Source organism: Odocoileus virginianus, chromosome 31 (assembly GCF_023699985.2).
Source record: "Odocoileus virginianus isolate 20LAN1187 ecotype Illinois chromosome 31, Ovbor_1.2, whole genome shotgun sequence".
Lineage (NCBI taxonomy): Eukaryota > Metazoa > Chordata > Mammalia > Artiodactyla > Cervidae > Odocoileus > Odocoileus virginianus.
This window is the reverse complement of record NC_069704.1, coordinates 26,586,045-26,603,020: the sequence shown is the minus strand read 5'-3', so window position 1 is coordinate 26,603,020 and position 16,976 is coordinate 26,586,045. Positions and strand designations below refer to the sequence as shown.

Here is a 16,976-nt window from a genome sequence, read left to right as displayed (position 1 = left end):
TTCTTTCATAAATGCTTCTCCGCACTCACATTGTGCCAGGCACTGTTCTAAGCTTTTCCAGACATTACTTGTTCTAACCGTAGGAGTAGGGACTATTTTTTTATCCCATTTTGAGAAACTTGTCCAGAATAACACAACTGCTAAGCATGAAGCTAGGTTTGAAGTCAGCTCCAAAGTCTAGCTCTAGTCAGTGGACTTGCTTACTAAGCTGATTTTCCTTTCTGCTAGTTAGTTTATTCACTCACCTATTCATTGAACCAACAGATGATGTAATTCCTATTACTTCTTAGAGCTTTCCTGAGAACTAGATGTGGGTGGGAACAGAAATCTGGGAAAGCTTCCTGGAAGAAGTGGTGCCTGAGGTGAATAGATTGGGAGAGCCTGTATTGGAGAGGAGAGAGAGCGCATCTTAAGGGGAAGAAGTAGCCAGGCAGCCTCAGGAAGCAGAAACCAGTGTAAGTGGGTGGGAGCAGGGCCAGGTGGACAAAGGTGGGGGCCAGGGTTTGCTCAGCTTGGAAATTGGGTGGGTTTGTGGCTTGGGGGCTAGAGGAGGCCACAAGGGAACTGAAGATATAGAAGGTAGGAGATCTGGCCCCAGAGTGCCAGAGGAGAGCCTGGCAAGAGTGAGGGTGTCCTCCAGAATGTTCCTGGGACCCCAGTGTCCCTTCTCTGCCTAAGGCATGCTGTTTCCACATAGTTTATGCTCTGAAAAAGCTTCCTTCCTCTAGAAAGCCCCAGGAAGGTGAGTGTGCTGCCCCTTCAGTCATCCGTCTTGTATGAAGGAGGGACTTGAGGCTCAGTGAGAGGCACCTATGGAGGGGCCTCCTTGGGTGCAAGGCAAGAGAAAACAGGGGCCCTCACCTTGGGGCAGCAATCTATTCCAGACCCATTGCAGACCAGGGCCTGGGTACCCGGCATGGGGGCAAAGTTGGAGTTAAATGGAGCCCTCACTGTTCCCCCAAGCTCACCCTTCCTTTTCCTGCAGAGACCTTGGCGAGGGTACCAGAGAGCTGGCCAGCGTGGCCCGAGGCATGGACAAGGACTTCTGGACCGCTAGTGGCCCCACCAGCTCACCCCATGCCCAGGTGATGGTGCATACAGCAAACCCAGGGCAGATCCTGCCTCCCTCCAGGCCAACTGTGATGCTCAGACAGCCTGCAGCCTATGTCCCAGGGTGACCAAAGCAGAGACCAGAGCCTGCCCTCCACAGTGGGAAGGCCAGGACGACCCTACCAGCTGACACCTGCATCTCGACATGTGTCCAGCTCAAGATTGGTCAGTGAAATCAGCTTCCGGGCTTAGAGATCCCTCAGAGCATTGAGTTGGGGACCCTCTCAGGGGGTGACCTGTCCCAGGGGAGCCCAGCCATAGCTGTTTTTATAGACAGGGCTCCTTGAAACCACCACTGAGGTTCACAAAACCAGCTGCAGCCTCCCTCTAGTGAGGCTCCTTTGAAGAGACTGGAGGACATTTTAGGCACGTCTAGTTTTGCATAGCAGAGTGGAGGAGATGACAGCAGACTCCTCAACAGTTACAGCTGGCTGCCTTGTACCTACAAGCAGAGACCCAGCTGGGATGCTGCATCCATTATCTGTAAAGTTGTGGTAGGGGTATGAAATAAACAATTTTTTGAAAAACAATAAAGGTAAGAATTACTGTCTCAGTTTTCAATCCCTGTGTAACGGAGCCTCAAGTGTAGCAGCATAAAACTGTAGTTTCTCGTTATTACAGCCTGGGATTCCAGGACTGCTGGGCTCTGCTTGCCCCTCCCGTGTGCTTGTGGTCAGGTGGATTGCTGCCAGGTGTCCCCAGAGACCCACGAAGTGGTGACCACCTCGAGTGGCCAGGCCTCCTCACATCACGGCAGCTGGTTTCCACAGTGAGAGTCTCAAGTGCAAACCTTACCTTTCAGGGCCTCCGAAATCACCCTCGGTCACTACTTCTGTGTTTCATTCAATGAGGGGAGGTACTTGGACTCCACTTCTCTCCTGAACCAGTTGAAATCCGACTTCCAGCCTTCTGAGATTTGGGGTGTGATCTGTCTGGCCATTGAGGAACCTCACTGGTGTTTGCTCTCTGAACTTTCCTGCTTCCTGGAGGCCCTGCAGTCATGCTGAGGATGTAAGGAGAAGAGCCTGACGAAGAAGAGCTGGTGGTCCTGAAAGAGCCTGTGCTACCCTGAAGCCATGTTCGTCATGGTTTCCGTCACTAACAAATACATCTTGATACAGGTTACACGGGGCAGTCCATCTGTCCTGCCTCCAGCAGGGGGCACTTGGGTGGTTCCACATTTTCAGCTGCTACATTGGTGCCAACATCCTTTCTGGTCTGGGACGCTATTCCATCATGTGGCTTCCAGTGAGGAATTCTGAGGCCAGAAGGTGTGTGTGCTTCTCCAGTGAGGAGAAGGTCATGCAGGGGGCACTGGAGGGCAAGCCCGGACCCAGCCCGCAACCAGATAGTGCAGCATTCATGCTATGGAGTCCCTGGTAGACTCAGGCCCTCTTCAGCTTTTCTGGGAGGTGCAAGTAGTCGCCCTCAGCTCTGTGCCTCCAAGGGTCCTGTGGGCTCAACTTTGTGGGGCCAGACAGGGGTGGAAGGTCCGCCCTGATCCTGCAGAGTGCCTTCAACAGGAAGTGGGTGCTTTGTCCCCGGTGCCTGGACCTTGGGCTACTGGAGCAGAGGACAGGAGGGATGGGGTGAAGTGGAGCCAGGAGGATGGCGCCACCCTGCTCCAGCTCCCAACAGCTGAGAGTTACAGGAATAGGTGTCCAGAGGGCCACAGGGTGCTGCAGCGGTGGGAAGGAAGTGATGTGGTGCCCAGCTGGAGAGAGTGCTGGCTGAACCTCAGAGTCATTGCTCAGGAGAGCTAGAGGGGCATGAGGCCTCTGGGGTGCAGCACGCTGGACCCTGACCTGTCTACACCAAGGCCAGGAGTCTTAGCTGGATTAGGAGACAAGCTTGCCAAGGAGCAGAAAGAGAGCAACATCCTTTCACAGGCGTTTTAGAACAGAGGGCTTCACTTAGCACCAGAGGAGAAGCGGAAGGGGGAGCCAGCCCCAAATCTCCCCTAAAACCAATTCCAACTTTTACTGGGAAGAAAGAGGAGTGAACACCTTTTCTTGCTTACCAGGCTTAACCCCCCATGGACAACCCTTGGTACCTGCAATACTGCCCTTATAGGCCACATGGCCCACTGCCACACTTGCTTTCTTGGCTCAGGAAACATTTACCACTTTTTAGATCAGCATGGGCGAGACTATGCTGCTGAAACTGACAGCCCCTGATTCAGTCAGCTCAGGCAGCTCTAATACCACAGAACGGGTAGTTTAAACAATATAGATTTATATCACACAGTCCTGGAGGTGAGAACTAAGTGCTGGCTGATTTGTTTTCTGTTAGGGGCTCTCTTAGTGGCTTGCAGGTGGCCGCCTTCTTGCTGTGTCCTCACGTGGCCTTGGAGTGTGTCCAGAGAGAGGGAGAGAGTGCTTTCTGATGTCTCTTCCTAGGATACTCGTCCTATGGGGTCAGAACCACAACGTTAAGACCTTGTTTTACCCTAGTTCAGTTCAGTCGCTCAGTCATGTCCAATTCTTTGTGACCCCATGAACCACAACACGCCAGGCCTCCCTGTCCATCACCAACTGCTGGAGTCTACCCAAACCCATGTCCATTGAGTCAGTGATGCCATCCAACCATCTCATCCTCTGTTGTCCCCTTCTCCTCCTGCCCTCAATCTTTCCCAGCATCAGGGTCTTTTCAAATGAGTCAGCTCTTTGCATCAGGTGGCCAGAGTATTGGAGTTTCAGCTTCAACATCAGTCCTTCCAATGAACACCCAGGACTGATCTCTAGGATGGACTGGTTGGGTATCCTTGCAGTCCAAGGGACTCTCAAGAGTCTTCTCCAACACCACAGTTCAAAAGCATCAGTTCTTCAGTGCTCAGCTTTCTTTATAGTCCAACTCACATCCATACATGACTACTAGAAAAACCATAGTCTTGACTAGACAGATCTTTGTTGGCAAAGTAATGTCTCTGCCTTTTAATATGCTGTCTAGGTTGGTCATAATTTTCTTTCCAAGGAGTAAGTGTCTTTTAATTTCATGGCTGAAATCACCATCTGCAGTGATTTTGGAGCCCCCAAAAATAAAGTAAGCCACTGTTTCCCCATCTATTTGCCATGAAGTGATGGGACAAGATGCCATGATCTTAGTTTTCTGAATGTTGAGCTTTAAGCCAGCTTTTTCACTCTCCTCTTTCACTTTCATCAAGAGGCTCTATAGTTCTTCTTCACTTTCTGCCATAAGGGTGATGTCATCTGCATATCTGAGGTTATTGATTTCTCCCAGCAGTCTTGATTCCATCTTGTGCTTCCTCCAGCCCAGAGTTTCTCATGATGTACTCTGCATATAATTTGAATAAGCAGGGTGACAATATACTGCCTTGACGTACTCCTTTTCCTATTTGGAACAAGTTTGTTGTTCAATGTCCAGTTCTAACCATTGCTTCCTGACCTGCATACAGATTTTTCCAGAGGCAGGTCAGGTGGTCTGGTATTCCCATCTCTTGAAGAATTTTCCACAGTTTATTGTGATCCACACAGTCAAAGGCTTTGGCGCAGTCAATAAAGCAGAAATAGATGTTTTTCTGGAACTCTGTTGCTTTTTTGATGATCCAGTGGATGTTGCCAATTTGATCTCTGGTTCCTCTGCTTTTTCTAAATCCAGCTTGAACATCTGGAAGTTCACGGTTCACGTATTGCTGAAGCCTGGCTTGGAGAATTTTGAGCATCACTTTACTAGCGTGTGAGATGAGTGCAATTGTATTGTTTTACCTAAGCACTTCCTTAAAGGCCCACCTCTGACACATAGCCACAGTGGGAACCAGGGCTTCAGTATATGGATTGACGGGAATAAACACTCAGTTCATAACAACCCCCTAAGTCTCAGGGGCTCAAACAGCGTCATTTACTCCTTGCTCGGATGTGTGTCCAGTTCAGTCAGCAGGGGCTCTGCTCAGCGGAGTTGTCGGGTCCTCACCTAGTGGAGCAGCCCTATCCAACTTCCACCTCCACAATCTCCAGGAACAAGAAGGGACGCTGGAGCCTCTTTCACCAGCAGTGGAGGGGACACACCTCACTTCTGTGTAGGACATGTCAACCAGACTGACCTCGGGGCCCAGCAGGGTGACTCTCTGGGGTGTGCAGAAGAAGAGGGAGCAGGTACAGACAAGAGTCCCACCAGGGCTGCCATGTCATCCTGCATCAGCTCTTTAACATTTGGTGCTGATGAGATCCACGGTTTTCAGTTGCTATGACAGCTACTTTATCAGAGAAACGCCAGCCAGCCCTAAATACTGGAGCAGCACCATTCTTGTCACCAGAAGTAGCTGTGAAGAATCAGGCTGTGATGACCCAAGGGAGACTTCATTCCCCATCGGTTGGGGCACAGCAGTTGGGGAAAAAAACAAAACAAAACTGTGCCTCATATTGATTCCTCAACAATTTGGTTAGCTGTGTGTCACATTTATGCACTGCTGGATAGTGAGTCATCCCAAAACTTGGTGGCTGTAAACCGCAGCCGCCAAGTTGTCATCTCTCTTAGTGCTGTGGGTTCTTGCAGGCGTCCCTCCCCCACTGCTGCAGTTAGCAGGATCCAGGCCTGAGATCTCCTAGAGGTGATCACTCGCTCAGTTTAGTTGACCCTAGTTGTTTGGGACCTCAGCTGGGACTCTGGGTAGAAACACCACACATGGCCTGAGTATTCTTTACGGGTGGGGGCTGGGATTCAAGGGTAGCTGTCCCAGAAGTGGGAAGTGGGGGCTGTTGGTTTCCTATGGCCTGGGCCCAGACTATTGCCAAGCAGTCCTGAGGCAGGAGATAGATGGGCTCCAGGATAGGTATTTATAACTGGCCTCCTATTCACACCTCCTGGGGTGAGAAGAAGTTGAGTTCCAGGTAGGATATTCATAACCAGCCCCCTGTTTACATTTGCTGAAGCAAGAGACAAATGGGCTCCAGGATGACATATTTATCACTGGATTCCTGCCTATATTTTGAGATCTATACCTCGATATAAAAACCAGCAGAGGAATAGAGTAAATAACCAGACATTGGGTATTTTTATGGCAGGGACACCGGGACTAAACCCTCTTAAAAGATCAGGACATCATATATTTCCCATCCTTGGGACAAGGGAGACATTTCACAAACAGAAAGACTCCTGGAGGTAAAAAAGGAGGGGGCATCACCCCATAATATGTGATGCTAATATGTGGATCACATAGACCACTGGGCTGGGAGCCATCTTGGAAAAAAAGTTGCACATACATCTTGGGGAGGGTCCTAGGATTGGTCAGGTGTGGAAAAAGAAACCAGATAATTGGTTAAAGGTAAACAAAACCCAGAAGAACTGTCCTATATAAATGACTTAACCACCTCTTTTCTGTGCTCCTCCTCACTAGTGGGAATGCCCACACACTTTCTCTCTGTGTGTGTGTCTCCGCCTTGCTTCTATTTTAACGAAACAGTTTCTCTACCTGCTCTCTCACTTGTTGTGCTATGTCTCTAAATAAACTTTTTGTCTGCATTTACAGTTCTTGCTTCACTGAGAAATACAGTTTTCACCGGGGGCAAAGATCCAGGGAAAAATAGCTTCTAGCCTCTGGCCCTTGCTGGTCTGGTGGCTAGGATTCCTGGTTTTCATCCAAACTACCCAGGTTCAATTCTTGGGCATGGAATTCAGATCTCACTTCGAGCCACCGTTCACTGCTACATGGCTGGAATCATCCTGACATTTAGATATGCTCACACTTCTTGAACTCAGTGCGCCAAGCAACTGTCCCTTCTACCCTTCTACCTCTCTCCATCCCCTTCCCCAGGCCAAAATCCCTGGCCCCACTTTCTCTCAGACCCCATATCCAATCCTACAGCAGTCCTTTTGCTTCAACCTCAAAATTTAACTGGAACACACCCCATCTCCCTACCTCCACAACTGCTACTCTAGTTCCAGCCTCCTCCTCCTTTCACCTGGACCGTTATAGTAGCATCCTCCTGGCCACCCCTTGGTCTGCCTTCCGCACTTGCCTTCCTGCCAAGCCCCATCATCTGCCCCCAGGGTCAGTTCCCATATAACTACAAGAGGGTTACTTTGCTTTTTAAATTTTTAATTGTGGTAAAAGATGCATAACATAAAGTTTACTCTCTAAACCATTTTTAAGTGTGAAGTTCAGTACTGTGACGCACATTCACGTTCTGCTGCTGTCAACACCATCCATACCCAGAACTCTTCATCTTCCCAAACAGAAATTCTGTTCCTGTTAAACACCAACTCCCCCTTCGCCTCCCTCAACCCCCGGCACCCACAATTCTCCTCTATGTCTTTATGAATTTGACTACTCTAGGGACCCCACATAAGTTTAATCACACATTATTTGTCCTTTTGTGACTAGTTTATTTTGAAGTAGGAGGTAGATGGGTCTCCAGGCTGAGCAGCTGGAGTTTGTCAAGTGGAACAAATTGGAGCTTTGTTTGCCCTAGAAACTCCAGTGAAAATGTTAGTAGCTCAGTCATGACTGACTCTTTGCAACCCCATGGACTGTAGCCCACTAAGCTCCTTGGTCCATGGAATTCTCCAGGCAAGAATACTGGAGTGGGTTGCTTTTCCCTTCTCCAGAGGACAAAGTTAATGGCAAGAGCTGGGCTCTGCTAAAAAGATAAGATGACCACATGAGGTCAAGGAAACCTCCCCAAATGAATGTGCACAGGGAAGGTCCTTGGGGGTTAAAAGAGAGGAGGCATTATCCCACAGTTCAGTTCAGTTCAGTCACTCAGTCATGTCCAACTCTTTGCGACTCCATGAACCACAGCATGCCAGGCCTCCCTGTCCATCACCAACTTCCAGAGTCCACCCAAACCCATGTCCATTGAGTCGGTGATGCCATCCAACCATCTCATCCTCTGTCGGCCCCTTCTCCTCCTGCCCTCAATCTTTCCCAGCATCAGGGTCTTTTCAAATAAGTCAGCTCTTTGCATCAGGTGGCCAGAGTATTGGAGTTTCAGCTTCAACATCAGTCCTTCCAATGAACACCCAGGACTGATCTTCAGGATAGACTGGTTGGATCTCCTTGCAATCCAAGGGACTCTCAAGATTCTTCTCCAACACCACAGTTCATAAGCATCCATTCTTCAGCACTCAGCTTTCTTCATAGTCCAATTCTCACATCCATACATGACCACTGGAAAAACCATAGCCTTGACTAGATGGACCTTTGTTGACAAAGTAATGTCTCTGCCTTTTAATATGCTGTCTAGGTTGGTCATAATTTTCTTTCCAAGGAGTAAGTGTCTTTTAATTTCATGGCTGAAATCACCATCTGCAGTAATTTTGGAGCCCAGGAAAATAAAGTAAGCCACTGTTTCCCTATCTATCTGCCATGAAGTGATGGGACTGGATGCCATGATCTTAGTTTTTTGAATGTTGAGCTTTAAGCCAACTTTTTCACTCTCCTCTTTCACTTTCATCAAGAGGCTCTTTAGTTCTTCACTTTCTGCCATGAGGGTGGCGTCATCTGCATATCTGAGGTTATTGATATTTCTTCTGACAATCTTGATTCCAGCTTGTGCTTCCTCCAGCCCAGCATTTCTCATGATGTACTCCGCATATAAGTTGAATAAGCAGGGTGACAATATACAGCCTTGATGTACTCCTTTTCCTATGTGGAACCAGTCTGTTGTTCCCCTATGTGGAACCAGTCTGTTGTTCCAAGTCCAGTTCTAACTGTTGCTTCCTGACCTGCATACAGGTTTCTCAAGAGGTAGATCAGGTGGTCTGACATTCCCATCTCTTGAAGAATTTTCCACAGTTTATTGTGATCCACACATTCAAAGGCTTTGGCATAGTCAATAAAGCAGAAATAGATGTTTTTCTGGAACTCTCTTGCTTCTTCGATGATCCAGCGGATGTTGGCAATTTGATCTCTGGTTCCTCTGCCTTTTCTAAAACCAGCTTGAACATCTGGAAGTTCATGGTTCACATATTGCTGAAGCCTGGCTTGGAAAATTTTGAGCATTACTTTACTAGCATGTGAGATGAGTGCAATTGTGTGGTAGTTTGAGCATTCTTTGGCATTGCCTTTCTTTGGGACTGGAATGAAAACTGACCTTTTCCAGTTCTGTGGCTACTGGTGAGTTTTCCAAATTTGCTGACATATTGAGTGCAGCACTTTCACAGCATCATTTTCAAGGATTTGAAATAGCTCAACTGGAATTCCATCACCTCCACTAGCTTTGTTCGTAGGCCCACTTGACTTCACATTCCAGGATGTCTGGCTCTAGGTGAGTGATCACACCATCGTGATTATCTGGGTCGTGAAGATCTTTTTTGTACAGTTCTTCTGTGTATTCATGCCACCTCTTCTTAATATCTTCTGCTTCTGTTAGGTTCATACCATTTGTGTCCTTAATTGAACCCATCTTTGCATGAAATGTTCCCTTGGTATCTCTAATTTTCTTGAAGAGATCGCTAGTCTTTCCCATTCTATTGTTTTCCTCTATTTCTTTGCATTGATCACTGAGGAAGGCTTCCTTATCTCTCCTTGCTATTCTGGTCATAGCAAACACCTTCTTCCAATAACACAAAAGAAGACTCTACACATGGACATCACCAGATGGTCAACACCGAAATCAGATTGATTATATTCTTTGCAGCCAAAGATGGAGAAGCTCTATACAGTCTGCAAAAACAAGATCAGGAGCTGACTGTGGCTCAGATCATGAACTCCTTTTTGCCAAATTCTGACTTAAATTGAAGAAAGTGGGGAAAACCACTAGACCATTCAAGTATGACCTAAATCAAATCCCTTATGAATATACAGTGAAAGTGAGAAATAGATTTAAGGGACTAGATCTGATAGAGTGCTTGATGAACTATGGATGGAGGTTTGTGACACTGTACAGGAGACAGGAGTCAAGACCATCCCCAAGAAAAAGAAATGCAAAAAGGCAAAATGGCTGTCTGAGGAGGCCTTACAAATAGCTGTGAAAAGAAGAGAAGTGAAAAGCAAAGGAGAAAAGGAAAGATATCCTACAGTATGTGTTCTGAAACCTCCCTTGAGCCTTTGCGCTAGAATCCATCTTGGCAAAAAGATGTGCGTGCATAACAGGGAGGGTTCTAAGAAAGGTCAGATACGGGAAAAGAGGTGAGATAGTTGGCCAAAGGAGAACAAAGACTAGGAAGGACTGTCCTATATATTGATTTAACCACCTCTAACCACAGCCTTTGATTGTGGATCACAACAAACTGGAGAATTCTTCAAAAGATGAGAATACCAGACCACCTTACCTGCCTCCTGAGAAACCTGTATGCCGGTCAAGAGGCAACAGTTAGAACCAGACATGGAACAATGGACTGGTTCAAAATTGGGAAAGGAGTACATCAAGGCAGTATATTGTCACCCTGGCTTATTTAACTTCTATGCAGAGTACATCATGTGAAATGCTGGGCTGGATGAATCACAAGCTGGAATCAAGATTGGTGGGAGAAATAACAATGACCTCAGATATGCAGATGATATCACCCTAATGGCAGAAAGTGAAGAGGAACTAAAGAGCTTCTTGATGAAGGTGAAAGAGGAGAGTGAGAAAGCTGGCTTGAAACTCAACATTCAAAAAACTAGGTCATGGCATCTGGTCCCATCACTTCATGGAAAATAAATGGGGGAAAAATGGAAACAATAGAAGGTTTTATTTACTTGGGCCTCAAAATTACTGTCGATGGTGACTGCAGTCATGAAATTAAAAGATGCTTGCTTCCTGAAAGAAAAGCTATGACAAACCTAGACAGCATATTAAAAAGCAGAGATATCATTTTGCTGACAAAGGTCCGTATTGGTGGTTTAGTTGCTAAGTTGTGTCCACCTCTTGCAACTCCATGAACTGTAGCACATCAGGTTCCTCTGTCCATGGGATTTTCCAGGCAAGAATATTAGAGTGGGTTACTATTTTCTTCTCCAGGGATCTTCTCTACCCAGGGATTGACCTCGGGTCTCCTGCACTGCAGGCAGTTTCTTTATCCACTGAGCTACCAAAGCTATGGTTTTTCCAGTAGTCCTGTTAGAGTTGGACCATGAACAAGGCTGAGCACTGAAGAATTGATACTTTTGAACTGTGGTGCAGGAGAAGACTCTTGAGAGTCCCTAGAACAGCAAGGAGATCAAATCAGTCAATCTGAAAGGAAATAAACCCTGAATATTCATTGTAAGGACCGATGCTGAGGCTCCAATACTTTGGCCACTTGATGTGATGAGCTGACTCATTGGAAAGACCCTGATGCTGGGAAAGACTGAGGGCATGAGGAGAAGGGGCCGAGAGGATGAGATGGTTGGGTGGCATCAATGCCTCGATGGACATGAGTTTGAACAAATTCTGGGAGATAGTGAAGGACAGGGAAGCCTGGCGTGCTGCAGTCCATGGGGTCTCCAAGAGTTGGATATTACTTAGTGACTCATCAACAACAACAGTTACAATGTTGGTCCCCCTGGTAGCCAACCTCCATCCTTCAGTAACTAGGGGCTTTCCAGAAGTTACCTGAATATAACAATATAAAATATAAAAATATAATAAAAAGGTTTCTCTTGGGAGCAAGAGAAACCAAGCAGGACCAACTAAGCGGGACCCTGTGGGGCTCCTGGGCACATAAGTCTTTCTGTATCCCTCATTTCTTGCTTACAAGAAAATAGGCTTCATTCAGCCTCCATGACATTCTCTGCATTCCAAAGGGCAGATTCAAAGCATTGCTAATCAGGGAAGGGAGGGATTGCGGAGACAAGGGAGTACCAGTCAAGAACCAATGATCCTGGTTCCCCCTCAGTGGATGTACACAATATGTTTGAGCTGCTTTGCAGATACTGAAACCTCCACCAAGTGGGAGATGTTAACTCTATACTGCCCACAAGCACATAGACTTGTGGTTAAACTGGTTAGAACCAGAAGGTTAAGAATGCTGACTTCCAGTTGCATCACTACCAACCAATCAGAAGAATGTCCATGAACTGATCCTGTTCTCCTCTTTGAATCATTACTGTAAGACTCTCTGTCCCTTCCAGATTGAGGCACAGTTTTGAGGGCATTAGCTTGCTGTGGACCCTTTTGCCTGGCAAAGTAATAAAGCTATTCTTTTCTACTTCACCCAAAACTCTGTTTCTGATATTCAATTCAGTACCAGGATACAGAGGCTGAATTTTGGCTACCCAACCACTTGGGAAATTTCAAAGGCTTTTAGAAACTCTGTGCGGGGAGCCAGGATGAAAATCAAATATATATTTCTCATTGTAAATTGTAATATCACTCTTAGCATAATGTCTTTAAGGTTCATTTATGCTGTAGCATGTGTCAGAATCGTCTCCTTTTTAAGGCTGGATAGTACTCCCATCTTAGGTATATGCCATATTTGCTTATCTATTTATCCCTCAGTGGACACTTGTGTTGGTTCCACCTTTTGGCTACAGTGAATAACACTGCTTTGAACAGCATTCAAAGTGTGCATACATCTCTTTGAGACTCTTCATTCAATACTTTTGCGTGTTGTTGTTAAGTCACTAAGTCATGTCCGGCTCTTTGCCACCCCATGAACTGCAGTGTACTAGTCTCCCCTGTCCTTCACCGTCTCCCTGAGTTTGCTCAAACTCATGTCTATTGAGTCAGTAGCCATCTCATCCTCTATCATCCCCTTCACCTCCTGCTTTCAATCTTTCCCATCATCAGGGTCTTTTCCAATGAGTCGGCTTTTGCATGTGCAGGGGGTTATTTTTAAAACTTAAAAATCAGAGCAGATCTCCATTCTCCCCACCCTAGCTCATAATTCTCATACTGTCAGTTCTCAGCTACCTGGCCTGCCTGACCCTATGTGATTGGCCTGTCACCACCTGACCTTCCCCTTCTGCTCAAAACAATCATCATCATTTAGTATCTCTCACAGTTTCAGGTGAGGCTTGGCGGGGTGGCTCTGTCTTGGCTCTCTCTCTCTTTTTCTTTCTTTTTTAAAAAAATATTTATTTCACGGTGCCAGGTCTTAGTTGCAGCATGTGGGGTCTTCCATCTTTGTTGTGGCATTTGAACTTTTAGCTGTTGCATGTGGGATCTAGTTCCCTGACCAGGGATCAAACCTGGGCCCCCAGCATTGGGAGCATGGAGTCAAGATATTGAACCACCAGGGAAGTCCTTCTGTATTTCTCTTGAGGCTGCAGGCCTTCACCTGAAGTCTTAACTGGAGCCAGGGACTTCCTCATGGTGAGGCAGGAGATAGAAGGACTCTAGGTTAGACATTTACAACTGGCCTCCTGTTTGCATTTCATGGGGCATGACGAGGTGGGCTTCAGGCTGGATATGTAAAACTGTTAGCATTTCCTGAGACAAGACAGATGGGCTCCAGTTAAGACATTTACAATCAGCCTCCTGTTCCCCCTCCGAAATGAAAGTAACAATATAAACAGGGTAAATAGCCGGTGTTTGTCTCTTTTAAACCCTTTAAGGTAATAGTCATAGCAAGGAGAAAGAGGAGCAAAATCCTGTTTGAGATCTCTGCTCCCCTTTTTGGGACAAGGGAGACACTACACATGCACAGAAAGACTCCTTGGGGGTCAAAAGTCAGGGGATAAGGCCAGGCCATAATGAGTCTTGCTCCTTCCAGAAGCCTTCACTTTGAGACCCATCTTGGCTGAGAGGTGTGTGCTCACCCAGGGAGGGTCCCAGCGTAGGTCAGGCAATTGACCTGAAGGAAGACAAAAACCTGGAAGAACTGACCTATATAAATGACATCTGCCTCTTTACTGTGCTCCTCCTCACTAGGGAGGAGACCCACACCCTCTCTCTCTCTTTCATCTCTGCCTTGCTTCTATCTTAAACAAACTGTTTCTCTATGTGCTCTCCCACTTGTTTCGCTATGTCTCAAATAATTAACTTTGTACCAACACTTACAGTTTTTGCCTCTGTGATAAAAGTTTTTTTTTCCACCAGGTTAAAGAGTCAGGGAAAAATAGCTTCTAGCCTCTAGCCCTTGCTGGTCTGATGATGAGGGTTCCTGGTTTTCATTCAGGCTACCTGGGTTCAATTCCCAGGTAGGGAATTAAGATCTTGCTTCACACCACCACTCTCTGCTGCCTTGCTGAGATCAATGGCAAGCTGATGCATGCTGTTGTCTGGGGTCCCAACTCCTCAGCACACTCCTCAGCACTGCTTGCTCATCCTCATGACATGGTAGCTGTCTCCCCTAGAGAGAGTGATCCAAGAGAGAAAGGCAGAAACCACAATCCAGAAACCACAATCCCCTTGATGATCCAAGCCCCAGAAGTCAACATGACTTCTGCCATGTTTCACCAGTCATAAAGATTGGCCTGATTTGCTGTGGAGGAGACTGCACAGGAATGTGACCCGGGATGGTGCAAGCAGCTCTTTCACCCCTTTTCCATTTGTTCATCCCTGCTTTCCTCAGACCTTAACCATGAACATGAGATCGCTAGACAATGTTTAAGTTTCCTGATTTTTGCTTTACTGGATGTACACCATATTTCGCCTAACCTGTTGACTCCTTCCCTTAATTAAAAGGAGTAAGAATGAAGAATTATGTATTAATAATTAAAGAATGACTGAATCTCTACCTTATCTTGCCCTTGGTACATTTGCAGGCAGACCACAGGCAAGAGAACATCTAGTTGCCGGGGGACCATGTGAACAAGACAGTGTCCAAAGGAAGATCAGAAATCAGCAGATCCACACTCAATGGAAAAATGACTAAGAATCCAATCTCCTACATTAATGATTAACTGAAATCGTTTCCCCTTTATCCCTTTAAAGATTGTCATGGCTGAGCACGATCTTTGGAGTTGGTCTCCAGACAAGAGTTCACTTTCTCCCCAGATTGGCAGCTCTTCTGAATGAAATACCTTTCCTTTCTATTGACTCTTGGTCCTCAATTATTGACTTTGGAGCAGTAAGCAGGTGATCCTGAGTTCAGTAGCAATATGAGGGGCCATCTTGCAGGCTGGCAGGCTCCCCAGGCAGCCTCTGTCTAACCTCTTGCTCTTCACAACACTCAGCGCCCGCACTCAGACGTGTTTTGTTGCTCTTGGTGGAAGCTCCATGTGAGCAGGGCTCCTCTGCTCTCCCAGTGATAGCCTATCTCTTTTTTGGGCTTATCACAGGTGTTTAGGAGACATGCATTAAATCAATCAATGAGTAAATGAATGAATTGTGGCCTTTGGCCATCTGTGAATGTGGAGGAGAATGTCCTTGCTCTTCCTCAGTGATCAGGCCCTTCATCACCTGCCGTACTCCTTTGAATGGTCAGCTCTAGCCAGGCAGCCTGCCCCTCGGCCCATGGGCACACTTCATTCCTCTTGCCTCAACCTGTGCGTGCCTCTTCTTTCAACTCATCTTTTTAGGCTCTGAGTGCATTTACAGAGCACCTGTTGTATGTCTGGCACTGGGACCAAGGTAGATGTGGCCCTGTCCTTGGGAACTGACATTCTAGTTGGGAGACGGGTAGCAGAAAGTGCCTGGGGGGCAGAATGGGGAGCCTATGGTGGTTCCCTGTGGTGAAATGTTCCATGGCCTGGCCCACTGAAGGTCTGATCAGGAACTTGAATTTGTGCCAGTTGTACGCGTGGAACACAATGTTATTATGAATGAAATTGAGCAGCTCCTTAGGTGTTTCCTGTTTCTCTGATGATAGGAGTATTGACCTCTAGGGTTGATTTCTAGGAGTTCTTTATTAATTAGGGAGATGAGCCTTCTGTGAGGCGAGCAGCTGATATTTCCCCATTTCTAGTCTGTTTTTTGACTTTGTAGACATGTTGGAGGGAAGGGCAGCCGTGAGATCAGGCAACTGGCAAGTGCAGACACCATGTGGGCTGAACCCTCCCTGCCTGAATTTAACTTGTATTTACTTTCTGATCAGATAAAGCATACCAGGATTACAAAATTCGAAGACAGCAAAAGTCAGAAGTGAAAGCCACAGTGGTTGGGGGTGAGGGGCAGGGCCAGTGCATCCTGGACATTTAGGGACAGCTGGGGAGCAATGTCAGTTTGCACCAGTAAGTCCACACAGGGTGATCTGTTTCTGTCTGCATATAAGACCCCCCCAGTGTTCAGCAGATGGAGGAAGGTCCCCAGGAGTCCTGCCCCCCCACCTTGGATGGCCCAACCTCTTACCCAAGTGCTCTTTTTTTTTTTTGGCTTGTTTCTGAATTCTCTTTATTACTCCGACAGTTCACACTACATGCAGCTATAATTTGTCATTATTCCATATCATATTGTTCTTTATCAATTTACCTTTTTTAGGAGAGGGTCATCAGAGGTTCTACTACATATATCACAGTAATATCTAGCAAAACTTACATATTAAGCAACGGAAGTTAACATTGGTTGAATGCCTTAACAATGACCAAATCTGCCTGTTTTTTTCCCATGGAAAAACTGTCTTGTTTATTTGATTAAACAAAAATAAAATAAGCTCCAAGTACTCACTTTTGATTTGCATCATGCAGCATCTCAGTGGGGACAATGGGCAAGGAAGGAGACACTGCACATGACCCCGACTGGGCAAGGGAGTGCCCAGGGTCCACCCTTTGAGTGTCCACCGGCCACTCACAGGGTGGGATCTGCTGCCCTTGCTTGCCTGGAGCACCCATCCCAAGGGGCACGGGATCCATCTGCCAGGGAGTGGAGCCCCCATAGCAAATCCTGCACTTAGGAGATCCTGTCCTTGTTGTACAGGGGCAAGGTCCAGAAATCTGCTGCTCTTGATCTCGGAGGGAGAGCAGTGAACAGTCCTGAAGAGAGATCTTAGCTCCTTGTCCAGAGATTGAACCTGGCTAGCCTGGGTGAAAATCAGGAACCCTAGCAGTTTGACAACCAGGGGCTAGAGACTAGAAGCAAAGTGGCCCTGGTCCTTTCCCCTGTTTGAAAGCAAGCATGTTTCAA

General features: G+C 46.8%; 2 protein-coding genes across 11 annotated transcripts in view; both read left to right on the top strand.

Moving 5' to 3' along the window:
* SUSD3 (sushi domain containing 3) overlaps positions 1-16,515 on the top strand; it is a 42,616-nt gene extending 26,101 nt beyond the window's left edge. For 5 of the 8 annotated variants that reach the window (XM_070459452.1, XM_070459453.1, XM_070459455.1 and 2 more), the window contains one exon: positions 986-1,644. In XM_070459452.1, coding sequence (XP_070315553.1) covers positions 986-1,178 — 193 coding nt within the window. In that variant the 3' untranslated portion in view covers positions 1,179-1,644. Of the gene's footprint in view, positions 1-985; positions 1,645-1,912; positions 4,936-14,680 lie in introns of those variants that run through there. The other 3 variants (XR_011484970.1, XR_011484969.1, XM_070459454.1) reach the window with 3 other exon arrangements.
* CARD19 (caspase recruitment domain family member 19) overlaps positions 1-16,976 on the top strand; it is a 54,694-nt gene that overhangs the window by 17,741 nt on the left and 19,977 nt on the right. The gene's annotated exons all lie outside the window — the stretch shown is intronic.